The sequence below is a fragment of the Bubalus kerabau genome, chromosome 9 (assembly GCF_029407905.1).
Source record: "Bubalus kerabau isolate K-KA32 ecotype Philippines breed swamp buffalo chromosome 9, PCC_UOA_SB_1v2, whole genome shotgun sequence".
In the NCBI taxonomy this organism is placed as follows: domain Eukaryota; kingdom Metazoa; phylum Chordata; class Mammalia; order Artiodactyla; family Bovidae; genus Bubalus; species Bubalus kerabau.
In genome coordinates this window covers 110051585-110079498 of record NC_073632.1, presented here as the reverse complement: position 1 = coordinate 110079498, position 27914 = coordinate 110051585, and the positions used below count along the sequence as shown (strand labels likewise).

At 46.8% G+C, this 27914-nt stretch overlaps 1 protein-coding gene across 4 annotated transcripts; it reads right to left on the bottom strand.

Annotated features, from left to right (window-relative positions):
- Positions 1–848: 848 nt before the first annotated feature.
- On the bottom strand, positions 849–27914 carry CEP43 (centrosomal protein 43). 4 transcript variants are annotated; one of them, XM_055536185.1, is made up of 13 exons: positions 27707–27914; positions 26795–26848; positions 26139–26193; positions 25584–25672; positions 25007–25144; positions 20764–20844; positions 18093–18152; positions 8279–8502; positions 6306–6418; positions 4699–4767; positions 4056–4095; positions 3092–3188; positions 849–1705 (listed from the first exon to the last, which is right to left on the bottom strand). In XM_055536185.1, exons 1-13 carry the CDS (start codon positions 27806–27808, stop codon positions 1631–1633), a joined length of 1197 nt encoding a protein of 398 aa, XP_055392160.1. In that variant the 5' UTR covers positions 27809–27914; the 3' UTR covers positions 849–1630. The 4 variants fall into 4 exon arrangements, with proteins under 4 accessions (XP_055392160.1, XP_055392159.1, XP_055392163.1 ...); XM_055536184.1 differs by having other exon boundaries at positions 8279–8505; positions 27707–27913; XM_055536188.1 differs by lacking the exon at positions 18093–18152.

The window sequence follows — 27914 nt, the reverse complement described above, 5'->3', positions numbered from 1 at the left end:
TTTAAATCACAGAAATCTACCTCCTATCGAACAATACAAAAAATACATCGCATATCTGAAAGATTCCAGAGGGCCAGAACAGAATTATTATCTTTACAGAAAGTGACTGTTTACAGAGGTGACATCCAAGAGACACATTTTATAAAGCACACCGGGGGACTTCTAACAGCAGACTGATCTTCATGCAGCACTATTTTCCTCACAGGGACCGCGGTGAGCCAGGCAGCGCCCACAGCTGGGGGTTGACAGAGGGGCTCCCAGGCCGCCCTGGCCCTCATTCTGCCTTGCTTCCTCTTGGGGTTCATGGCTCAGCTTCTCTGAAATTTTATAAAATCAGATTCTAATGTCGTATAACCTAAATACTTACATTATCATCTCCCTTCGCATCTCAGAGCCCAGTAAGCACGTGTGAAGTCTGTAGACTCATGAAATGAAAACCTGGTATACAAAACCACAAAGTCTATTCATGTCTTGAGATCAGTAAGTTCTAATTTGCTCCTTTTATTAACAAAGGCGACTCTTAATAAAAAGTTTGAATTGAAATTAAAAAGTACAGAATTTAACCGTCGGTCACAGCTGTGCTTACCAACAAGCATACCTCACCTCCCGCAGCTCTTTTTAACACTCAGGACCACGGGTGTCAGCACCTGTACAGACAGCAGCACAGCGGGCAGACACACACCAGACTGCCCCAAACTCCATCCCCGGCTCGACCCTGAAGGGCCCCAGTGAGACTGCAGTGTGTAAAACTGGTCATCTGGGTCTGGTCTTAGGCCATGACCACCGTTCCAGTCCAATGTGGATTTAAATTAACCAGCTTACAGATCTGAAATGAAAGCACTGCTTCATGGTTTCAGATGCATTTTGGTATTTAATATGTTTCAAAGCATCGTTACAAATAATAAATTATAACTGCAATGACGAGAACCTGTGAACAAAACTGCTTACATGGAACCAGGGTGGTGACCTCAAATGCATCAGGGACAATTCCACGAATTGATTCCACAAATAAAAAATCACAAGCACCTCCAGATTTCAATCTTTAAAATAAGCAAAACTAAGGACACACACGAGGATTTTAATATAACCTTAATGGTCTAACAGACCTCCCAAACGGAAGGAAATGCAAAGCCGAGTCAACCTATCAAGTGTAACTTACAGTGACGGGCTCCAGGCTGCAGATCTTCCGGGCCACAGGCCAGCCCCCTGCGGAACCACCCACCGCCGCACCCTCTGACTGCAGGCGCCCCTCCTGCTGCCGCCTCGCCCGAGCCCCGGCGCCGGCAGCACGCGGAGCCGGGAACCAACAGCTTTACTGGCGCGTGGCGATGCGCTGATACCGGCACCGCACCGGCTCCCTCCTTGTGGTGAATGTGCGCCTCATCAGCTCTCATAGGGAAACATGCACCTACACCAAACTAGGAATATTAAATCTTCCACACATGGGCTCAAATAGGAATTATTGTGTTTAGTATAATGAAAGGTTAATTTTTAAAAATATCTGTAATCTTTTGCAACACAAGGCACCACCAGGGAGCAGACATTCCAGCAAAGAGTGATTGTCTGGAGGAAAAAAGGAACTGATCAGAGTCCTGTCCTTTGCTGACCAGCGCGCTTGCCTCTCGCGGGCCTAGGCGACGTCTTCCAGGTAATCGGCGACGTCACTGAGCTGGGACACGGTCAGGTCCTGCGTCAGGTCGTCCAGCTGGTCGTTCAGAAGAAAGAAGAGAATCAGTGTCAGCAAGAAAACAGTCGTAAATGATTCGTAGCATACTGCTGTAACTTAAAATAGCATCTTACACTGACTCACTTGTCCTGGCGTGGAAACACATACATTACCACACGTAAGATACAAGCCAGTGGGAATCTGCTCTATGACCAGGGAGCACAGCTCAGGCTCCGTGATGACCTACAGGGGTGGGAGCGGGGGGGAGGCGGGAGCGAGGGGACATATTTATACCTACAGCTGATTCACAGCAGAAAACAACACTGTAAAGCAATTATCCTCCAAGTATATATATATTTTTTAAAGTCCTCTTCCTCACTTTCTTCTTCCTGTTTTGAAATTGGCAACGATAACAGAAGCTGAGCAGCCGGGTGAACTCGACATTAACAAGATGACTGACTGCTAAAATCACCCATTTGTAGTTCTTTTGGTAACTTTAAAGCAGTCTTTTCAGGACTCGTTAGGATGACATAAGGTGAAACGGTAAGAGAACTTAGTACATGGCATCAGGAACCAGAGAAGGCGCCTCACATACTATCACTCAACCTTCAGAACAGCCCTGTAAGGGCGGCATTAACACCCCCATCTCAGGAATGAAGAAACGGAGGGTCACAGGCTAGAGCTTGCAGAAGCAAACACACAGCAAAGAACAAGAAGGCAGGCCCAGAGTCGTTACACAGTGCAGCCTGGTTGAAGGCCTTTCCCCGTGGTAGTGGGTGACAGCCAGTCCTACCTCACTCTGCAAAGCAAGCTCCACCTCCAGTGGGAGCCACCCTGACCGAGAGGCAGCCGCCCTCAGGTCACCGTGGGCACCCGATCCTGAGATGCCACCTGGCATCTCACACCCGGCACACACCTGAGCACTCTGCTCTCTGCCGACAGACAGCTCAGGTGTGCATCTGCAAAACCAAGTCCTGACTTTACCCCCGAGTGCCTGTTAGCGCGGTCTCTTCCCCTGGCCTGCTCAGGGCTCGCCGACACCCTGCAGCCAGGCTCTGCTTCAGCTCCAGCACTCACGGGACTCCTCTGCGGCCACCTCCTCCCCCAGGGACTTCTCTGACGAGGACCCCTTGCCTACACTGTCTACACCCTGAGGCAGTGGGCTCTGACTCCAGTCCTGACCCACTGGAGCGGCCCTACACCCACAGCAATGAAGTCCCAGTAATAACACGCAGGCATTTCACAAGCAAAACGGGCCATAACTGAAAACATTCATGACAGGTGTTGTTCTCAGATCTGGAGCAGGAAACCCCACCATAAACCTTTGCTAATTTTCAACTGCTCTTCTCCCAGCCTCTGAAGCTTCCCAGCGACTCGAGGCAACAGGCACAGACGGCGGGCCCCGGGGGAGGGGCGGCCTCGTACCTTATCACTGGTGTTGGCATCATCCACGTCCACAGAGAGGTCCTCCTCGATCTCTTCCCCAATACTCAGCTCACTCTTCTCTGAGCGATGGCTGGTACTAATTTCAGGGAAAAATAAAAATAAGAACTCTGATTACAAGCATTGAGAAAGAGTAACTACCATTCTTTCATGTTTCGGGTGTCTTAATTCTTTAAATAAAATACAATAAAATATTACATGTCATTCATTCCATACATCCCATCTCACTTGATCCTAAGCTGCCTTAGCAGCGGCAGCAGGCCCAGTCCCACCCATTTAACAGATGAGAAAACTAAGGTCACAGTGGTGACTGTAGTCACACGGCTTCAAAGAAGAAAACCCGGATTTTTAACTTTCATCTCTCAGAATACTGTACGTTACAAAGTAAACATGAGTCCTAAACTGGAAGAAAAACTATCAATTGCATAAAATCCGCACACTGATTTAAAATTCCTAATCATATCTACAACAAATATTACTTCCCAATTATTAACCAAGTCATAGATTATGTTTTTTTTACATTTATAAAAAAGTTATTTGAAACAAAATATCAAGAACTGTCATCTCAATCAGAAAAACAATCTGAGAGGGCACTCTGTTGACGCCAATTGTAGACAATTCCCACCAGTGAGATGGGAAAAGGGCCAGAGCCCCGACAACCGTGCCCACACTGCTCCTGCGGCCTGAGTCACCCTCCAACGCTGCTTCCTCTTCTGATTCTCATTAAGCTCCCTGAACATGAGGAAGATGTTCTTATTCTAAAGTGACATCAAAAACATGCTTCAAAGTCTAGGGCCAGTTCTTGATTAACTCTCTTTAACTCACGTGCAATCAACACAAAAAAGAGCAGACAGACACTAAATAAGCACAAATGTGATTCTGTCATACTGTCCTGTTCGGACATTGTTGACAATTTATATATTTCTTGTCCAACCATTTTTCTTACCTATTAAAATCATCAACATAGTCATCTTCTTCTCCAGTCCCTGATAAGTTTAAGAAAACATACATATGTATTTATAATAAACACACCTCATAATATCTACAATTAGACATACATGTTTCCTTCAAAAACTACCCCACGGCAGACAGAGTGAAGAGTGAAAACCCAGCTAACACAGTGGGGACAGCTGGGCTGCACTTGGATTTGGGGAAACTAACCACCCCCTCACTCGCCTCCAGCTTCCGCAGCCAATTCCAGGACAAAACAGCCACCACATACTGTGCTGGAGCCGGCCATCAGCTGCTGACCTCCTGGTTCTACGGACAGCTCACCCCCAGGCCAAATCTGCCACAACCTGTTCCGTGCAGCCTGTGAGCTGAGAGTGACTTCTACAGTTTTCAGTGACTGTAAAACACCAACTCTTGACACACTCTACACGTGGCCACAAGGCCTAAAGCGCCTGCTCTGTCCCACCGCAGAGTTTGCCGGCTTGTGCTTTAAACGTGCCCAGTGCCCGTCTGTGAACCCGAGCACCTTTGTCTAATATAAGGAGCTCCGGATAGGCTGACTGGCCCTTCACTGAAGATTTTAGTCTAAAAAACAATCACCTGAAAGCAATCAATACTGAAACTGGAAATTCAGTTACCTAATCCAAGTGATCCAATTTTATCATTGACCAATTTAAGATCTTTTAGAATTGTGTTTCCCCTTTTACCTGTGAACAGGAAAAAATATGCACATTAAATTGTCTGTTACAATACAACAGTCTCTAAACCATGTCAACTTTTTTTTTTTTTCAGGGTCTGTTGACACATGATAACTGAACACTAATAAATTACGAATTGACTATAAATTACGAATAAATTATGAATTACACTGCATTATTCATTATACAATACAATATGCTTACATTATGTATCACACACCCATTTTAACCACACACTACCATAGTATACAGACCTTTTGTAGCCATACTATATTCTTTTTTGGAACTTGGAAATCGAAACCATTTTTACCTGCTTCAATTTAATGGCTATTTTGCTTACTAAGCTCATCTCCTCGCCGGTTTCGCTTTTCAGCCCTTGTTCTCAATGCCCTCTCTCAGTCACTACTCCTGAATCAGTGTCAAGAGCGGCACGATCATGGCATTCTGGACTCCTTCCCTGGGGGTGACAAGGCCACAGGAAAGGAGAAAAGGAGGGGAACTGGCGTGGCAGTCTGACAGACACGTGGTGAGTTTACTAGATGCTGCGAGAAGCCACAGACCGCCTCCTGTGCGTGCCCTGGGGAATCCATCTACAGTGGAGCCGCGCCTCACGAAAGCTCAGCAGCACTCCGTGCGTGCTCAGTCGTGTCTGACTCTGTGCCACCCCGTGGACTGTAGCCCGCGAGGCTCCTGAGTCCAGGGGCTTCTCCAGGCATGAATGCTGGAGTGGGTTGCCATTTCCTTCTCCAGGGGTTCTTCCTGATCCAGGGATCGAACCTGCATCTGTTACGTCACCTGCATTGGCAAGCACGTTCTTTACCTCTAGCGCCACCTGGGGAGCTTAGGCGCACTACAAGATTGTGCAAAATCCCAGAGCAATTTCTTAATAAAGATCTACTCAGAGGCACACTTATGCTCTAAACACTGGCAGTTAAACCCTGTATCTACTCTGATGCAGCACACAAAGCCCATCTATCTGCACTCCAACTGCACGTTTGAGGCTGTGCCTTTAAATCCTGGGTCTCATCGCCATCTGTGCGCAGCAAGGCCACTCCAATTCGAGCTAACAATCCCCATCTTGGCTACATACAAAAACATACAGCTGATCCAGATCTCCAAAGGCAGAGGAGTATTTTAACATTCTTACAACGATTACTGTGGTATGTACAGAATCTCTAACACAAACTTTAAAAAATTAATTGTACTTAAATCCTACATAAGTCATTTTAAATGTCCAGCAAAAGAGAGATGGCTTAAAATTATGTCTATTTATTATATAAGACAGCTAAAAACTCAATTTTCTGAAAGTATTTTCATGGCACAGGAAAAGCAGAATACAAAACAGTACAGAAGATATGACCAGACTCAAATTTTAACAGTAACAAAATATTAACAGAAAATATCACTGAGTAGCAAAATTATAGGCTATTCTTATGATTTTACATATATTTTCTGAAAAAATAAATGATCATACACAATTAGAGGAAAAATATCAGCAGCCTACCAAGTACATGTCTTCAATCAGCAAATCTAGAACTTTCACTCACTTTCAGACTCTTTCAATGAAGGGGCTCCAGCAAGGGAGCTGAGTCCACTTTTTAGGGGGGGTGCATCAGAGAGCGACGCAAGGCTTCCTGCTTGCTTACTGGGTTCACTTCTCCTGACGGGAAACAAGCACACAGTTAACGCGGTTCTTACACGCTGCCCGTAACGCATAAGCACCTTGAATCCATCTCATAGGCAATGCAGGGGCTGGGAACTAAAGAATATACATGTCACAGGTTGAAGCCAAAATCTATACCTGCAAGGCAAAGCAGACCAAGAATCACTGCAAATTCATGCAAGGCATTATCGCCTATCTCCAGAATTTTCTCCCCTAAACGCACCTGCCCCTCTCACCAGCCTCACCGTCTGTGCTTTCACTGGGAGCCGCTTCAGGGGCCCAGAGATGCAGGCAAGGAACAGCCCAGGAGCCAACGAGCACAGCACGACACTCCAGTCATGGCCCTGCCGGCCGGGCCATGGACGACCCCGCCAGCTGACCCCTGCTCAGAGCCAGGACTGCCCGCCTCCCGGGGACGTCTGACAACACGCCTGGCCCGCCTGCTCGCACTCACACCACGGCCTCTCACCCCTCCAGCACTCCAGGAGTCCCGTCCCTCTCTGACCTCGTTTCCAATTTCCCTCTTTAACATTTGGTTCTTCTCAGCAACATACAGGCGTGCTGCTGTCTCCCACCTTGACGCTTCTCACCCCATGTCCCCTCCAGCCGCCGCCGCATGCTCCGCGCCCCCTACAGTCAACTCAGCAGGAAACCAGTTGCCCCCACAGCCCCACCCTCGGGCTCTTAAGCCCAGCCTGACCTGCCCCGGCCCGGCCACCCTCGAGCAGACTGCCCGGGAAGGTCCCGAGCGGCCTGCAGGCGCTGAGCGCGGTGTGGCGCTCAGCCGCCTGCCCTGGCCTGTCTCCCCGTCCCCCGGGTTCCCTTTCCGCCGCAGCGCCCTTCCTCAGGGGCCCTTCAGCTCCCCCACTGGGCCTTTAGCTCAGAGGGATGAGTCTTTCCTGTCTCCTCCAGCCCAGACCTCTGCCTTCACACCCACACTCACACCCGAAAACACACTTCTTCGTGTCGGCAACCTTCTTAAATTAGCGGGTGGGAAGTGCGGTCTGGACGGTCACACGGCCCCGTGCAGCCAGCCTTGCTCTCTCCACCCTTCACCTCCGTGACGGCAGTGCCAGCCTTCCAGTCCCTCAGCCCGGAGCCCCTGGAGGTGCCCTGACGCTGCTCTGCCTCCCGCACACTTACCAGCAAACCCCTTTGGATCCACATTCAGAACACATCCCTAACCAACTTTCCTCAGCACTTCCACCTGGCTCACCCCACAGCTTCCGTCTGCAGACGCAGCAGCCAGATCCCGCCACAGCGCAGGTCTGTCCCGGTCACTGCTGCTCAGACCCCGGGCTTCCGGGACCCTCACAGCGGGGCCAGGCCTGGCCGTGTCGCTTCCCCGGCTCACGTCCACCTCCGACAGGCACCTTGGCCCAGGGCCTCGGGCCCGCCACACCGTGACCCGCGCGGCCTCCTCTCCCCTCCGCGAGCCCACCCTGGGGCTGAGGCCAGCTCCGACACCTCGAGGCCCAGCGGCCTCCACACTCGCACTCCTGCCCTCACGGCTCAGCTCCCGAAGGCGGCTGCGCCCCGACACGGCGCCTGACGGGCCCTCGCTGATGCTGCCATCCGAGTGTGAGTTCCCAGAGGCAGAGCCTGCCTGCCTCATCACTGCTGTGCCTGGCACGTGGCCGGCACGCACCACACACCTACCTGCTGAAATCGTTAATGTCCAGGTCTTTCAAAACCTGGACTCTTTAAGCCCTAAAAGGCTTTAAGGACACAAAATCAGACTTATGAATTCAATAATTACAGACCATTGGTGCTCATTTTCTTAAACACAAAATAAAACATGTAGAAACTCCATTTCTAAGCCTCGGGTCTGATAACATAAAAGCACAGGTTACTCACCAACCGTACGCTGCTTCTGGTTTAGGAACGGGGTCATCAAAGAAAGAATCCCCTTCCAGGTCATCATCTTCTGGACCGGGACCCGCTTTGGCATTGACATCGAGACTGTTGTTGCTCAACAAGGACCCGATCTTAGTTTCATGGGCCAGTAAGTGAAGACCACTTCTGCTCTTCGGTTCTGATGATGAGATACTGGTGTCGCTGTGACTAGCATCATTGCTGGCCTTCTAGAAGACAGAGGAAGAGACAAAAGTTCTTGGTGACATGAGAGTTAGTTTATAACTAACTTCTGAAGGGGAAAATGTCAAACCTGTTTATACCATTCCTCTCCTCCCCTGCTCCATGTACCATTCCTCTCCTCCCCCACTCCGTGGAATACCTTTACCCAGCCCATTCATGAACAAACTCTCCCATTTCCTCCTGCATTATGTATCACTGCTTCACAAATTACTTTAATATGTTTTCAAATGGCAAATGGAGAGCATAATGAAGAGGCAAGGAAGAGCATCATCATCAGCATATCACATAAATGAACCCAGGAGAAACACAGAGAACATATCAGGAAAATGCACAATTTTCTACTCAGTGCCAAATACCAAGGGCATCAAGATCAAAGTTTTGTGAGTGAAATCACTCTTCATTCAGACTTTCAGTGACTCCCTAATCCACACCTTCCTTGTACACCCATGGACGCATGTATATGTATGTTACTATGTGAAAGTTAAAGTGTTAGTCACTCAGCCACGTCTGACTCTGCGACTCCATGGACTGCAGCTCACCAGGCTCCTGTGTCCGTGGAATTATCCAGGCAGGAATACTGGAGTGGATGGCCATTCCATTCTCCAGGGGATCTTCCCCACTCAGAGATGGAACTCGAGAGTCCGCACTGCAGGCAGATTCTTTACCATCTCAGCCACAAGCAGAGTCCCAGGTTTCCACAGCCTTAAAGCCACGCACGACTCTGCCAAGCATTCATTCTTACTCTTGTCCTACTGACCTGGTGACGTTAGCACAAAACGTGCTTCTTGTTTTCAGTCAGCCTATCCTTCGCAACCAAATTTTATTCTATCCTTGGTCAGATTTCTTTTTGCCTTTAGACGTGTCTATGTCAACAACAATAAAAATAATAATGAAACCAAAAAGCCAGGTTAGCAATAATAAAAGGAGCTATCATTTATGGAAAGCCTTCAAATGTCTCCCACGGTTGCCTGATTTTAATCCTCAAAGTAACTCTATGGTATGCGGACAGGTTCTGTCTTCCCTGCCGACAAGGAAAGGGAGATGCAGAGGCATCTCAGTCACTTGCCCAGGCCTCTGGGGGGCTCAGGGGCCTGCTATCAGAGTCTGATTCCAGAGGTTACGCGAAAGGCCTATGCTCTCTGTTCAGCCGAGTCACAGGAAACTGCAGTTCTTATGGGTCAGATTCAGCCCTCCCACTGCAGAGAGCAGCACTGAGTAAGCTCCAGGTGTGTGAGCAGAGTGCTCTCCTGAAGCACGAATACGCAACACAGTCTCCGCTCTGTGTGTGCTCAGTCATGCCCAACACTGCAACCCCATGGATCCCATGTAACCTGCCAGGCTCCTCTGTCCATGGAATTCTCCAGGCGGGAATCTGGAGTGGGCTGCCATTCTCTTCTCCAGGGGATCTTCCTGACCCAGGGATTGAACCCGGGGTCTCCTGCATTGCAGGCAGATTCTTTACCATCTGAGCCACCAGGGAAGGCCCCGTACTCTACTACTAACTATGTAATTTTAAGAAATTTAACGTTTTCAGGCATGAATTCTCTCAAAAACTGAACCAGAGTAGTCTTTTCCAAGCCAAGTTACCACAAGGAGTGAAGAAAAAAAGGGATAAGCGGTTGGGGAAAAGCTGCTGACTACTGAAGCAGGGTAGTAACAGCATGTGTTATAACTGATTCCACGAGACACCAGGATGACTGCACTTTTAACACGGGTGTGGCAGGGGACTGAGCAGTAACATACTCGCTGACATTTTCACACTCACTAGAAGGCATGATTAGGCAACAGCAGGTAAGACACACGCTATGCATTCCATATGTTATTAATGTAGAGAAATAAGTGGTTGTATAAAGAGATGTCTGGAGAGATAAACACCAAGTTATCTCCCTTTCAGACAACATAGGATATTTTCAAAGAAGCACACAATTTTTCAAATTTCCTCACAACCTTCCTGAGGTTTTCCTGTTATTATTAGTTACAGAGACACACCAACCACTTATTTATTTCTTAATAAGATTTATGCCCATTATAATTTCTGATTTACAAATGTTTTAAAAGATTTGTGTATTTTCAAAGGAATATACATTAGGAAATAAATACCCTGAATTATTCTGCTATTTAAACACATTTATGACTATAGATACTGAGATAGTATCTCCTTCAAAACACCCCTGAGAAAACTCAAAAGGATGCCTGACCTGAAACAGACAAACACAAACGTAAAGCACATTACAAAAAACAATCGTCATTTCAAAGTCTCACATCATCAACATAACTTAAGTTCATACAATGAATTATCTGAACTGAGTAACTAATATGTCCATGATTATTTTTGACAGGTTTTAGCAACATTCTTGCTATGAAACAAAAGACTAGTTTTAGGAAGACAACTTTCATGGCATAGCACATTATGATGTTCAACATAATACAAACATACTTTTAAAAAATAAATTATAGTTCTATTTATCTATGGAGTAAAAATTAAACTTCAAAAACACTGAAACTTCTTTGGAAGTGTTCCCAACATCAATTTCTAAATCACACAGGAATGTGTCATTACTTTATACCTGGCTCTTTTTTTTTTTTTTTTACCAAAGACCATTATCTAACTGGGTTACTAATGAATTCATTAAACTTAATTCCACCTATTTTTTACTACTAAACAAAAAAAGAAATCCACATTAACAGGAGAAACATTAATCAAAACATTTTTTAGATTAAAACAAAAGTACTGCAAAAGTGTGACCAGAAAAAAAATCCTCTGACAATGGTTTAGAATTCACAGCAGGACCACCCTAGAGGCCCTGGAGTTATTATGAGTTTAATTGTGTTCCCACAGAAGGTTCAGTTCAGTTCAATCGCTCAGTCGTGTCCGACTCTTTGCGACGCCGTGTACTGCAGCGCACCAGGCCTCCCTGTCCATCAGCAGCTCCCGGAGTTCATGAAACCCACGTCCATCGAGTCGGTGATGCCATCCAACCATCTCATCCTCTGTCGTCCCCTTCTCCTCCTGCGTTCAATCTTTCCCAGCATCAGGGTCTTTTCCAATGAGTCAGCTTTTCGCATCAGGTGGCCAAAGTATTAGAGCTTCAGCTTCAGCATCAACCGTTTCAATGAATATTCAAGACTGATTTCCTTTGCGATGGACTGGTTGGATCTCCTTGCAGTCCAAGGGACTCTCAAGGGTCTTCTCCAACACCACAGTTCAAAAGTATCAATTCTTCTGTGCTCAGCTTTATAGTCCAACTCTCACATCCATACATGACCACTGGAAAAACCATAGCCTCGACTAGGTGGACCTTTGTTGGCAAAGTAATGTCTCTGCTTTTTAATACGCTCTCTAGGTTGGTCATAACTTTCTTTCCAAGGAGTAACTGTCTTTTAATTTCATGGCTGCAGTCACCATCTGCAGTGATTTTGGAGCCCAAAAAAATAGTCAGCCACTGTTTCCCCATCTATTTCCTATGAAGTGATGGGACCAGATGCCATGATCTCAGTTTTCTGAATGCTGAGCTTTAAGCCAACTTTTTCACTCTCCTCTTTCACTTTCATCAAGAGGCTCTTTAGTTCTTCTTCACTTCCTGCCGTAAGGGTGGTGTCATCTGCATATCTGAAGCTATTGATATTTCTCTCAGCAATCTTGATTCCAGCTTGTGCTTCTTCTAGCCCAGAGTTTTTCATGATGTACTCTGCATATAAATTAAATAAGCAGGGTGACAATATACAGCCTTGACGGACTCCTTTCCTGATTTGTAACCAGTCTGTTGGTCCATGTCCAGTTCTAACTGTTGCTTCCGGACCTGCATATAGGTTTCTCAAGAGGCAGGTCAAGTGGTCTGGTATTCCCATCTTTTTCAGAATTTTCCAGTTTATTGTGATCCACACAGTCTAAACGCTTTGGCATAGTCAATAAAGCAGCAATAGATGTTTTTCTGGAATTCTTGCTTTTTCCATGATCCAGCGGATGTTGGCAATTTGATCTCTGATTCCTCTGCCTTTTCTAAACCCAGCTTGAACATCTGGAAGTTCACGGTTCACATATTGCTGAGGCTTGGAAAATTTTGAGCATTACTTTACTAGCGTGTGAGATGAGTGCAACTGTGCAGTAGTTTGAGCATTCTTTGGCATTGCCTTTCTTTGGGATTGGAATGAAAACCAACCTTTTCCAGTCCTGTGGCCACTGCCGAGTTTTCCAAATTTATTTGCTGGCATATTGAGTGCAGCACTTTCACAGCATCATCTTCCAAGATTTGAAATAGCTCAACTGGAGTTCCCCAGGGACGGGGGAGCCTGGTGGGCTGCTGTTCATGGGGCCGCGCAGTCGGACATGCCTGCAGCAGCAGCAGCTGGAACCCCGTCACCCCACTGGCTTTGTGCATAGCGATGCTTCCTAAGGCCCACCTGACTTCACATTCCAGGATGTCTGGTCTAGGTGAGCGATCACACCATCGTGATTATCTGGGTCGTGAAGATCTTTTTTGTACAGTTCTTCTGTGTATTCTTGCCACCTCTTTTTAATATCTTCTGTTTCTGTTAGGTCCATACCATTTCTGTCCTTTATTGAGCCCATCTTTGCATGAAATGTTCCCTTGGTATCTCTAATTTTCTTGAAGACATCTCTAGTCTTTCCCATTCTATTGTTTTCTTCTATTTCTCTGCACCGATTGCTGAGGAAAGCTTTCTTATCTCTCCTTGCTATTCTTTGGAACTCTATTCAAATGGGTATATTTTTCCTTTTCTCCTTTGCTTTTTGCTTCTCTTCTTTTCACAGCTATTTGTAAGGCCTCCTCAGACAGCCATTTTGCTTTTATGCACTTCTTTTTCTTGGGGATGGTCTTGATCCCTGTCTCCTGTACCATGTCACGAACCTCTGTCCATAGTTCATCAGGCACTCTATCTATCAGATCTAGTCCCTTAAATCTATTTCTCACTTCCACTGTATAATCATAAGGGATTTGATTTAGGTCATACCTGAACGGTCTAGTGGTTTTCCCCACTTTCTTCAATTTCAGTCTGAATTTGGCAATAAGGAGTTCATGGTCTGAGCCACAGTCAGCTTCTGGTCTTGTTTTTGCTGACTATATAGAGCTTCTCCATCTTTGGCTGCAAAGAATATAATCTGATTTTGGTATTGACCATCTGGTGATGTCCATGTGTAGAATCTTCTCTTGCGTTGTGGGAAGAGGGTATTTGCTATGACCAGTGCATTCTCTTGGCAAAACTCTATTAGCCTTTGCCCTGCTTCATTCTGTACTCCAAGGCCAAATTTGCCTGTTACTCCAGGTGTTTCTTGACTTCCTACTTTTGAATTTAGTTCCCTATAATGAAAAGGACATCTTTTGGGGGTGTTAGTTCTAGAAGGTCTTGTAGGTCTTCATAGAACTGTTCAACTTCAGCTTCTTTAGCGTTACTAGTCGGGGCACAGACTTGGATTACCATGATACTGAATGGTTTGCGCTGGAAATGAACAAAGATCATTCTGTCGCTTTTGAGACTGTATCTGAGTACTGCATTTCAGACTCTTTTGTTGACTATGATGGCTACTCCACTTCTTCTAAGGGATTCCTGCCCACAGTAGTAGATATAATGGTCATCTGAGTTAAATTCACCCATTCAGTCTGCTGATTCCTAGAATGTTGACGTTCACTCTTGCCATCTCCTGTCTGAGCATTTCCAATTTGCCTTGATTCATGGACCCAGCATTCCAGGTTCCTATGCAATATTGCTCTTTACAGCATCAGACCTTGCTTCTATCATCAGTCACATCTACAACTGGGTGTTGTTTTTGCTTTGGCTCTATCCCTTCATTCCTTCTGGAGTTATTTTTCCACTGATTCTCCACTGTCCCCCAAAAAGGGACACTGTAAGCCTAAAGCACAGGCCTCGAGAATGTGCCCTCATTCACAAACAGGGTCACTACAGATGTAACCAGCTATGAGGGGGCCATGGAGGAGGAGGGTCGGCCCCTAACACAATACCCCTGGTGTCCTGATGAGAGAGGACAGGTGAACACAGGGAGACGGCCCATGAACACGACAGCAGAGACATGGGTGACGTGTCTACACGCCAAAGGGCATGCAGGAGGGCCAGGAGCCATGAGAAGCTGCCGAGAGGCAGGCAAGGACTCTCCTTCCCACCTCAGAAGGAGCCAATCCTGAGACACCCTGATCTCAGCCTCCAGCCTCCAGCCTCCAGAGCCGGGGACAATGCATGTCCACTGCTCTGAGCTACCACGTCTGAGGGACTTTGTTAGAGCAGCCCTGGGAACTAAGAGGTATTTATAATAAACATCTGAAACATAACGAAGCTGTGTCTTTTCTTAACAGAGAGGCCTACTGCCCAGCACCACGGCAGTCACGAAGTGCCCTTCGTGAATGTCAGGACTCATACACTTGAAGGTAAACTACAGCAAAACTGAAAGAAAACTCCAGTGGATGATCCATTTTCTCTAACACTTACACAGTCAAGACTTTAATCCTTTCTACATTAACAGAGAATTAGCACCATAGAGAAGTTTCACAGAGAAATTACTGTTTTCCCAGTAGCTGAAAACTCAATTATTAGACTGTCTTAAAAACCTGGAAGAAAACAAACTTACTCTTCTACACTAAAGGCTTAATCTGCACTGTTCTTAAGAGAGAAACATAAAAGCCAAAGGAATATCCCAGCTCTGCAAAAGCATTTCAAAGTATCTGTCCAGTTTTAATTCCCCTCTGTGCCAGGCCTCCGCTCCCCTCCCCTACTCTCGCGTCTCCTGCTCCTGCGCCAGCAGGCGGACTCTTCACCACTGAGCCACCTGGGAAGGCACACAACTTAAGGCTGGGCTTATCCCAGAATTCCAAAAATAAGGAACAAATTAAGAAATGTCATTTATTAAGAACTTGAGGCCAAAAAAAAAAAAAAAAAAACTCAACAAAAATTAGTTTTAAAACACCTGAAAACAATTATCAACAGAAAGGATAACCTTTGATGCACCATTTAATGTGATGATTGAAACTGCTTAATGTTGAAAACAAACCATCCATCTAACATCTTACTCAGTTTTTTCATCTGAATGGTAAAAACCTTTGTGGAGCCTACCAAGTCTGTTGTGATTTTTTATATATTTTCCAGACAACTAGCACCATGCTTGGTACAACAAAACAGTTTACAATTAAACAGATTATTACAAATGCATTGCAAATGTTAATACACATTGAAAATGTCTGAGTAAAGAAACACCTTCTCATCCAGTATTTTTGCACCTTGTATTTCTCCTCTACTATCCATCCTTCACTGTCTTACAATAACAAAACCAGGAATGTAACTTTTATTTCTACTAAATTAGTCCAAAACCTTAGATTTTGCTATGTATATTAACAGGTTTACAACAGTAGTAAGTACAAACTAGTTATCCATATAACTGATTTTTTAAAGTTTATTTCTGATATGAATATAGCTTCTCTGAAAATAGCCAAGTTTCTGAATGAGTAATGAATACTTATGCCTTACCACAGGCAAAGCAAACAGTAAGGCAGGGCAGCTTTTTCTGCTGGGCGCCCGGGGCTTGGGCTCTTCACGGCCGGGGTGGCACTCCCCGATGAAGGTGCCACTGCCTCCGGTGTGAAGGGCTCCCCCTGGAGCCCGGCTGCGGGCCACCCCAGACCAGAGGCAGCTCACTATCTTGGTTGTTAGGATGTGGAGAGTGTCGGGCTACTTCAGGGTACTGGGCACCTGCTGTGTGCACAGGGCAGAGCAGAAAGGCGGGGACGGGAGAGGAACAGGCTCGTCTCTCAGGCTGGAAGCAGGCAACATGGGGACAGCACAGGCTCCTCGTAAAAGCGACTCAGAGACGTGAGCAGGAGGGAGAGGGGAAAACTGTTTCCAAGTGACTGAGCAAGTGCTCTGGGCTCAGGAGTACAATCACGAAACAAGAGGGGCGAACTTGCAGCCTGCAACTCCAGCGTCCGGGCAGACAGACTCTCCAGTCACCCCTCAGAGCACGCGAGCCCTGCTTGGAGCAGAGGAAGCGGGACATCTGGGCCCCAAGGCTGCGACCAGCGCACAAAGTGAAGCACGTCTCCCGGGGGCTCTGGTTCTACATATCAACTTCTTTCAAATGTTCTAGCGTCTTTAAAACTCATGACACCAACAAGAGTTTAAAATGCAATACTACAAAATATACTTTAAAAAAAGGGTGAGAAGTTGATTTAGGACATCTATGAAAAAATTCCAATTTATACTTTCAATTATTTTCCTTAAGGTCTGTCTCACCTCTGCCATTTGACCATAAGCTGCTTCAGGGAGGATCTGTGTTAAATTCGTCTTGCTCTCAGCACTTAACACTGAAGACTTTCACTATGTAAATATACTCCAATACATTTTAAAACATCTTCTCATGTAATAGTGCACAAAGAGCAGTATGAACAAATATAATAACAGGAACTTACCATGGAAACCACTAGAACTAAAGCCAGCTAACATAGCAAACACAATTTTTCAAAATGCTTAAATTTTGGAAGTCTTGAACTCAGTGAAAAAAATCTGTACATAAACTAAGACTCAACAAGGATTAGCGACTCTCACAGAACTAAACATTAAATAACTTGATTTTATTCTAAATAAGTGTAAGAACTACATTAGCAATTGATAATTACTCCTGAGAATTCTAATATTTAAATATTATAAGCAGCACATCTACAAACTTATTCAAAGTCTGAGACCTTTTGGGGAGGAAAAAAAGCAGCCCCTTAGGCAGTGACACAGTGGGTCCCCGAGTCCACTGTGGGCAGGCGCTTGGAGGGCCAGGGCTTAGAGAAAGGCTAACGGACGCACAGGGCTGACAGCTGTCCAACACGAGTCGAGTGTCCTGAAGGATACCAGGGCTGGCCTTTCGGTTACCAATTGCTGCTGCTGCTGCTAAGTCGCTTCAGTCATGTCCGACTGTGTGCGACCCCACAGATGGCAGCCCACCAGGCTCCACAGTCCCTGGGATCCTCCAGGCAAGAACACTGGAATGGGTTGCCATTTCCTTCTCCAATGCATGAAAGTGAAAAGTCAAAGTGAAGTTGCTCAGCAGTGTCAGACTCTTTGCGACCCCATGGACTGCAGCCCACCAGGCTCCTCCGTCCATGGGATTTTTCCAGGCAAGAGTACTGGAGTGGGGTGCCATTGCCTTCTCCTCGGTTACCAACTAGAGCTTATCCAAAAAGTAGTCTGATGTTCTAATTACCTCAGATAAAAATCAGAAGGTTAAGAAAACACAGGTGACCATCCACTTAAGAGAAAAGTAAAGTAAGAGGAAGGTATTTTCAACTTTTTCTGTTGCCAACAAATTAAGGAATTTTCGAGGCCAAACTGAGAGCAGAGTTTTAAAATACAATAATATGATTTTCACTGGGTAAAAACTGGAAGTCAAACTACTTTTTATTTTATGTCGCCATGACTTTGGCATATTCTGCTCGTAGATAAAGAAAGCGGTATTTCAAAAGGAAACACAGCCCTAGGCCAGGGGGAACTGGGCACCCGGGGAGGCCCGCAGGGGCTGGCGGTGTGCCCGGCCAGCCGCTCTCCTCCCCGCCCTCCCGCGTGTTACCTTGGCACCAGGCTGCTGCCCGCTTGTCTTCTTGTTACCTTGTCCTTTATACCTTGGTATCTGAGCATGAGAATGAAATGACATTTTACCACAAAATAGAAACCTTTAAAAGTAAACTAATTCATACCAAACTAAAAAAGATTCCTATCAGAAAATGTCTTAAAATTGGAAAGTCTAATATATTCTAAACATTTTTTTAGCCTTTTCTTGACACTCTTCCTAAACTCACGCTACAGTTCATGTCCAGCAGTCACAGGGTCACACACAGGGCCCACAACCTCACCCCACCCCGCTCCCCGCGTGAGACTCACTCCTTCCCACTCTGGCCAGAGGCACCCCGAGAAAGCCAGCCTTCCATCCTCGCAGCTTCCTTTAGGAACCGCCTTTCTCGGGGGGAAGCAGAGTGAGCTCGTCCGGGCCAGGCTGGCCCTGGGCCTGGCCACAGCTTCCCAGGACTCCTAGAGCTCTCCAGGCTGATGAGGTGCCCTTCTTAGAGCCCCAGACATTCAGAGACCTCAGAGAGAGAAGGAAGCTGACCAGAAAGGGGTGGGCGAAGTACTGGGATCCTGAATCACGACCCTGTAGGACTAGAGAGGAACTGCATTTTAATTGCCAACAGAATGCCTTGTCTCCAAACAGCCCCACTAGAGATGAGCTACGGTGTCCGAAGTGCCCACTGCCCCCACAGGCCTAGGTGCTGACGGAGAGCCCCAGGCAAAGCTGAAGACCGTCAGAGGGTTGATGGGGACCACTGGAAACAATCAAGTGTCTCCAGGTTCACCTTAAAAATTACCATCACTTCTCTGTACTTACAGCAACATTTCCTGACTTAAAAGTTAAGTCTCATGATCATTCTCATGATCGAGCTTAAAACATTTTTATGTAGAGAGAATAGAAATACGTAACAGACATTAATATTTCATCCTGAAGACATACAATATGTGGAAAGTCCATATTGCTAACATGCTTTAAGAAAAAATATCTAAAAAGAGAACTTCCAAATAACTCAGTGCTACAGGTACTACTAAGTATTTAGGAATATGCATTAATTTAAATACCACTAAAGCCAGATATTGTCACAGAAAGCAAAGCTTTTTTCTCCTGTGGCTCTCTGTGTGGCACTTCATCTGAAGACAGCATCAGACTGACTCACAACCTCACTCTCCCTGCACAGAAGTTCCAGCCTGATGAGCATCGTAGGAGAATCCTTCCTAGACCAACACCTGCCCACCCCCCTACCAGGAAAGGCTAACTGGACCTCAGGAAGCAGGACAGCTACCAACAGCATGATGGCCTCATTTCTGGTTGGGAATAATGCACAACATTCCTCTGACTCCCAAATTTAAAAAATAAAAAGGAGCCACAAAATCAAAGAACCAGCAACAAACAACTGGAAGCATTCACGGGTGCCTACTCCCAGGCCTCTGGAAAAGAAAGGAACCTAGCAGTGTAACCGCTGCTCTCTCGACGATCACCTGATTCAGAAAGACACAGCAACGGAGCCGTCGGGGCGGGGGGACGCGCTCCACCAGAGGCGCTCACGCGGCACCAGCAGACCCACGCCCCGTGGACAGCACCCGCGGGCTCGCCCACCGCGCGCAGCGCCACCCGGTGCAGGGGAGGACACCCTTCCTGACCGTCACCCTTCCATCCACCCCACTAGGATGGGCAGCCCTGATTCTAAATTCCAGCAGCAGTCCCACTCCATTTCTTCTCCATTATCCAAATCCCTGAAGTCAGAAGGCCTTAACTTGAACTCACACACACACACACACAACTCATACACACGTGCACGCAGACACACACAACTCATACGCATGCACACACAGAGACACACACACCTCATGTGCATGTGCGCGCACACACACACTTCATACACATGCACGCACGCAGACACACAACTCATACATACATGCGTGTGCAGACACACATGCACACACACGCACACACACAACACACATACTACTCATACACACGTGCACGTACAGACAACACACAACTCACACACGTACAGACACACCCCTCATACACACACACGTGCAGCGACACACACGACTCATACACATACGCATGCACACCACACAAAGATAACCAGAGTACATAAACGTTCTTTTAAGCTCTCAAAATAGCTCATCAGTATAAAAAAATCATCATAATGCACAATTCCAAATCTGAGCACCTGTCTACAGTATTTAACCAACACTTTTATATTCTGGAACTTAATATTCTGAAATTATAGGAATTTAAAAGTGAAAAATAAGTAAACTTCTTCTGTCAATTGGACAAAATGTTCACAGTATGAAATGAATGCAAATATCCTACAATTCTGTCATTTAACAGCACATTTCTATGGTACAATACTCAAAACACTATCAACAAAGCAAAAGAATTAATTTAAAAAATTTTTTATTAGAAAAAGTAAATTTAGTATTTTAAAAATGCATAGTACTAAGATACAAATCTCATGTGGCTCGGCATATAAATCACTGATGAAACAATTTAAGAACATATTTACATGGCATTTCCTACTGACTTGTATAATGGTCCCAAAGGGGCTTATTAAAGTTTCAGAAGATTCCCATAAATAAAGACTTCAACCAAAGATAAAAAGCACCTTCAACAACAACAACACTCGTACCAAGACTAGAGACAGGAGCCTTGGCCCGCTCACCTTACTGGGAGGAGTGTGTGCACCTGTTTTTCCTTCCGGTGACTTTGGTGGAGAATGTACATCAGACAGGTCCAGTGCGCCCTGAAATATTACATGGTTGAAAATTAAGACACATTTAAAAACAAAGCATAAAATACTAGTTATACCTCAACAGAATTTAAACACTTAAAACCACTACACAATGTTGCCATTTTTATTTCTTCCTATTAATATAAACATCCTTAGATTTTCTCCAAATTTTACCACAACCACAAATAAACAGACTTAGGATTCTAATTACCTGCTGAGTGTTTCCCTCAAGCACTTGAACAGGCTCCTCAGGCCACAGGTATTAATAAATACGCCCCTAGCGTTCTTTCCAAGTGAAGCTTCTCACTTTGCTTTCCCTGCTCACCACAAAAACACTGTCCTCTGAGTCTCAAAGATCATCTCTTTCTTCCCTCCCTGGACTTCTTTACTTCATTTGGTCTCAAAAAAAAAAAACACAAACCCTCATAAAAACAAGTAACTATTTCAAAAATGCGGGATGAGGCCCTCAGTTACAGGGGCTGCCAGGAGTGAGAGAGGAAGGAGAGAGAAGGTGCAGGGCAACACTGCAGAGCTGGGTGGGGGAGAGGATCACTTCAGGCGAAAAGAAGAGAAAAAGGACAGGGCAAGGAAGCAAAGGCCACTCTGGGGTGCGCTCTGTCTGGAGCTTCCAGATTCAAAACCAGGCATGGGGCTAGAAAGCCAGGTTGGGACCACATCATGCAGGATCTTATAGCTGAGGAAGTGAGAGTTGCTCAGGCGTGTCTGACTCTTTGAGACCTCATGGACTCCCCTGTCCAAGGAACGTCCAGGCAAGAATACTGGAGTGGGTAGCTGTTCCCTTCTCCAGGGGATCTTCCCAACCCAGGGATCGAACCCAGGTATCCCGCATTGCAGGCAGATTCTTTACCAGCTGAGCCACCAGGGAAGCCCACCGCTGAGGAACCTGGAGATTATTCAGTGTCATTCCATACTCACTGCAACGTTTAAAGAGGGAAGAAATAGACAAAGGGCTGAATTTTAGAATTAATTCAGCAATCATGAACAGAAAAGACTGAAAAGATGTGGCTCCAGCAACCTGGTTTTAAGGAAGGTTTAAAACGCACGTTCTGAGGCTTCCCAGGTGGCGTTAGTGGTAAGGAACCTGCCTGCATTTCAGGAGGGATAAGAGGCATAGGTCCCATCCCTGGGTTGGGAGGATCCCCTGGAGGAGGGCAGGGCAGCCCACTCCAGTCCTCTTGCTGGAGAACCCCATGGACAGAGGACCCAGCAGTCTATGGTCCACAGGGTCGCAGAGGCGACTGAAGCAACTTCGCATGCACACACACAGAATCACTTGGGGTGAAAGCCTCTCTGAGTTCAGTGGGCTAATCCACAGCTAGTTTTCTTCTCCAGCATCAAAAGTCAAAATGAGGTCAATTAAATCTACAATTTTTTATTTCATTATAAAAATCACAGAATGTTTGCCCTCTAAGTGATAAGGACTAGTAAATGACAAAAGGGCCCATGCAGACACCGTGAGCTCCCTACTTCAAGTATCAATCCACTGCGTGTGTGTGCGTGTACATACACGAACTACTAAAATGAGACACCCGGGCATGAAGGGTGGAAAACCAGCACAAAGCAGAGAGACACGTCCAGCCTAACGGGTCTGCATCCTGAGGGAGGAAACGATCACATTCTGGAGCTACTGAGACCCCAGGCCGGGTCCACGTGACAGACCTCACCTACGAACCAGGCAAACTGAGTGGGAAGCTTTGGACCCATCTGTGAAGAGTCACAGACTGAAAACGCATTTACTGAGTCTCGATTCCAAATCAAACCTACTGGACAGGAAAACTACTGTGTCTGTGTTTGAGGCAGACATCCTGCCAAGGAGGGCATAGAGAGCTCCCAGGAAGCAGCCTTTCTTTCAGGAGCTACTGCCAAACCCCCAGGGCCCAGGAGGCACAGCGACAACTCTCACTGACAAACGGGGCCAGGGCGAGCCGAGCCACAGGGACAGAACCTATGCAGACTGAGACGGGACGTGCAGGAGGGGCCGGGCGGGTGTGGGGTGGGGACCACAGGGACAGAACCTATGCAAACTGAGACGGGACGTGCAGGAGGGGCCGGGCGGGTGTGGGGTGGGGGGACGTGCAGGAGGGGCCGGGCGGGGGTGGGCTGGGGACCACTTCTGGTCTGGTGCAGCTTTCACTGTCAGAAGTAAAGACAACAAAGTCAGTTTTCTTTCACAAAGATTCAAACGTGCCAGTGAGTTAACCAGGTGAAAGGCTGGAAATTCTGGTCTCAAGCCTGTGAAAACGATTGGACTGGGCTTGGGAATCCTGTGTTCAGTCCTAACAGCAAAGGATGGAACAGGAACAGTGGTCATGGCCTGCCCGGCATGGCTCCCAGAGCTCCGTGATGCGGCAGCCTCTAGTCCTCGATGCGACCACCGACACACCCGAGTCTCTCCATCTCACAGGTGCTGGGCCTGAGGCACGTGGAGGGTAAGTGGCCAAAGAGGGTCACACACAGGGTGGAGCAGAGCCTGGGTGTCACCCAAGCAGTCTGGCCCCCGAGTCCAGGTCACTACTAGGATGCTAAGGCAGGGAGCGCAGACCAGAGAGACAGAGGGCAGCCACCACTGCGCGAGGGGAATCCCAGAGCAGAGAGCAACAGACACAAGGGGCAAGCGGAGAGACAGCAATCTGGGCCCCAGAAGCCGAAAGACGTGTCACCTCCACCCACAGACTGAGGCCCAGGAGACAGCAGGGACCAAGGCCACCTTTTCATTCACTAGAAGCTAGCACAACGGCCTCATGGAGTAAGTTCACACCAAAAAGTGCTCGAATATTACAAATGACTGAGCCCCAGTGCATGAGCTGCAGTGAGGGCTCACCGCCTTCTCCAATGCCCTTCCCACACTCTCCCCCAGCCTCACACTGAGATGGAGCTCAACAAAATTCCAACCTGAAACAACTACTGCTCTCTAACTAAAAACTGCTGCCCCTAAAAAGTGCAGAGCTGACCATGGACTACAGTGCCCGTCCTCCATGACGGCTGTGTGTGAGCTCGGCGGCTCAGTAGTGTCTCTTTGCGACCCCATGAACTGCAGCCCGCCAGGCTCCTCTGTGCGTGAGATTCTCCAGGCAAGAAAACTGGACTGGGTTGCCACTGCCTTCTCCAGGGGATCCTTCCGACCCAGGATTGGGACCCGCGTCTCCTCCCTCTCCTGCGCTGTAGGTGGATCCGGGCCAGCACGGCAGCCCTAATTGCAATGTGCACTGCCTTATGTGAGCACACCGTGACTAGCTCCCAACTCCTCTAGAACAGACGGCTTGCTTATATTTTATCTTTTAATTAAACAATCTATTTAGTATGCCTTTGATGCTATAGGTACTCAGTCACGCTTTAATGATTTTCAAAGATTCTAATGGGAAACACACTCTGAGACTCCGAATGGAGTAACGGCAGCCCATAGCCTCCCAGGCTCCTACCTGCCCACCTCTATGCAACAAGATACCTGAGACAATTACAGTGCTGTCTGTCTGTGAAACAGCATCTTGATGGGAAATGATTGTAAAGGAAACCAGACCATTAATCTCATTAGCATGATTTCTAAAAAGAAAGGCTAAGAATCAGAAATACAATGGCTAATTTAAACTATCAAATTGTTTAGAAACTGCAAAATCAACAGTTCAAAGTTTTAAGCCTAGTTTTAAAAAGACTTTAAGTTCAAAAAATTTTTAACAAGCCTACAGTTCAGCCCGTCTATGTTTAGAAGCAATAATAAAAATAACGACCAGCGATCCGTTGGGTGTCCTCAGTCTCCCACATGCACCAACTCGTGCATGTGAGCCTCCCGGTGCCTGAGTGGACGTCCACCATCCCCGTCCACAGAGGAGGAGCCGGGCAGGGAGTCGCGTGAACAAGGCAGAACTCGGCTGGTGGGGGAGCCGGCAGGGGCTCCACACACCTGGTCTGAACCCCGCGCTTTGAGGGTCCCTCCCCAGAAAAGGCACAGCAGCAGCCTCAGAGCTTCTGTGTCTACAGTTTTCATCAAATCGTGCATTTATACAATCTCTGAGTATGTCTGGTTTGATTTGAAGGAATGGCCTCTTTTTATTTCAAGCTGACTGACTCAACACGTGTCAACTAATCCGCACGGCCGCCCTAGATATGCAATGACTGGAAAACAGGAACAGATAACAAAGGACAGGACCGTACTCACTTCCCCACTGGTCAGCCCTTTTTCTTTTTGTTGACAGCGTCTGATCACTTCTAATAATAAGGGTCCACCCACAGTACCTTCGGCTTCAATAATTCCTAAATCTCGGGCTAAATTCTCTCGACCTTCAAGACCTTGAAACTGGGCAAGAAATAAGATGTAAGAAAGTAAAACAGAAATGCACAAAAATATAGCAAAACTATTTTCAGAGGTGAAAGAAAACTATTTTCCAACTTAAAGGCATCTCTAAACTCAAAGACACCATTTTTCTAATGAATGAAATCTCCATTTTTAAGATTACACATCTCCATGTTTAAAGTCCCCACTAGCAGGCGCAGGCTAACACCAGAACACACTCACTTTGCAAGAACAATTCTGGCAAGTTTTGTGAAGCAGGGACATTGGTGCCAGCTGTCTAACAGCTCAGATGGCTTTTAAGAAACTAAGACATATCAACTATAAAAACAATCTTTATGCAAGACACTCTACATTGTCAAATTTTGTTAATTTTCAACTTGTAATGAACGCATCTGTGTCAAAGGCAGCTTCAAGGACAGACATTAAAAAGCATCATTCTTACTGTGCTAGTTTCAGGTTGAAAAACTGCCAAGGTAAAGTCAAGATTAAAAAACTGAAGAAATTCGGCAACGAGACTGGCCACCAGCCGGCCTGCAAAGAGCAAAAGAGAAAGTGGGAGAGGATCTTTAGGAACCGAAGCCTCATCATCGACACTGGAAGTAAGATAGCTAAAGGGAATAAAGTTTCTCAAGGTTTTAAATTACAATTTCTTCTCTCTGAATAATACAATTAAGGGATAAATGTCTCAGTCTCCCTCATTAGGATTGTCAGTCTGAAACAATAAGACAATATGATGTTCCATAAATGGATTAGACTAATTTGCTTATAACTTTTTACAGTAAGTCAGCTTTCTGTAATAAAACTGTCTTTAACCAATAATGTTCCATAGCCAAGGATGTTCAATAGCAAATCAACAGCTGTCCAATCATATACAATTTAAAACGAGAACTTCTAATATTTGAAATTTCAAAAAATAATCTGAAATTCCTGACTTCTCTCAAATGGAGTCAGGATTCGAAAATTCAGAGACAGACAAAATAAACAACAAACATCTTACCGTCCTTTGTATTTAAAAACTTTTTCAGGCTCTCATTGACTAAAGGAGTTTTGTTCTGTTAAAAAAACGAAATATCATTAAACGTTACATGTTCGTCCCCACTACAAAATGTAGACCAAAGTTTAATTTTTTTGCAAGATATTAAGTAAAATACTGTTACACAAAAAATTATGGTTAAATCCATTCTGTAACTACTGAATATTACAGGAACGGTTTTTTTGTTAAGGTGAGGACTGAGACAGGTAAGGGAGTAGTTAGGAGATTGCTCCTGACAGCAGCAAAAGAAATTTTTAGGTGTAATTTAGGTGTAATAGTAATGGATTTTAAATGTTAATGAATTAAAGGATCCCTGGAGCATAAAGGACTATGAAACCATTTCTTCAAGTGTTTCCAATTTCCCCTAAGGAAAGGGATCTATGAGATTTAGTACTGACTTCAGAGTTCCTGTGATAACTTTCTTTAGGTTACTCCAAAAGTCTAAAGCATACATGAAAAGAGAACGACCTTAACTCTCCCCTAACAGTAAAGAAGCATAATCTTTAGTTCAAAATTATCCCTGGCTATACACTACTATAAACAGCATCTCAGAATGGCTTTTAAGTAATTAGAACTTAAACATAAATGAATATGGTCGTTAAAGTTTGTAGATTTCATACCTCTACTTTTTCTTGCTCCTCTAGTGCTAAAAACACAGCTGCTCGGAGTTCAGCCTTTAAAAAGCGGGGTGGAGAGGAGGAAAAGAACAAAAATTATCTCCAGACAATTTTCATGGCAAGAAGCACAAACACCCAAATTTCCAAACTCAAAACGAAAACCAGCAAGATGACAATGCTTAGGAGGCAGGTGCAGAGAGAGGTCAGAGGGCACCCTGACACCCTCTGAAGAAAATGACCCAGGCTCTCAAGTCCACTGTTCGTGCCCCTGGCACTGTCTCTCTCGGCACCCATCTCTCTGGTTTAAGCTGGGACCTCCAGTCCTTAATCATGCCCACCAGTCGTGTGAATGAATGAGAAACACACTCCAAGAAACAAGCCGTTGGACACCCGCATCCCGCTTGTTACAGAAAGCTGGAGGGGCTGGCCAAGGAGTGGGGAGCAACTCGACCACCGGACTGTGGGCGACTGTACGATCGGAGGCGGGGCGGGGACCGGGGGGAGCAGTGGACAAATGAGCCCCAAACGTGCAGTGGGGATCAGAGGGGACAGTGAGCAACTGGACCCCAAACGTGCAGTGGGGACCAGAGGGGGCTGCGGAGACTGGACCCCAAACGTGCAGTGGGGACCAGAGGGGGCTGCGGAGACTGGACCCCGGACGCCGAGGTCGGCCTCCTCCGACTAAAGCCGGCTGGGCCCCTTCGTCCGCTCACTGCCGCACCGCCCGGGGCTCCCCGTGACTGACCCCGGACCCCTGCGCGGGCCGCCCCCGAGGTGGCCGGCGGCTCGGACCCCAGCCCGGGCGGCCCCTCCATCGCGCCCCGCGCCCCTTTGTGACGCCCGCGTGCACACGGGCCCTGCGGCCCGCGAGCGCGGCCCGCCGCCCGCCCGTCAGCTCCTAGTCCCCCGCCTCACCTTGATGCGGTTCAGGACCCCGCTGTTCTCCAGCGTCTGCACCAGCAGGTCCCGCAGCTCCGTGTCCTCCTCCGCCACCACCGCGGCCGCCGTCGCCGCCATCTTGCTTCTCCAAGACAACCGCCCAAGCCGCGCCAACGGCCGCGGTCGCCTCAGCCCGCAGGGCGCGCGGCCGAGACCACACCCCCGGCGTCGGCGCGCAGCCCGC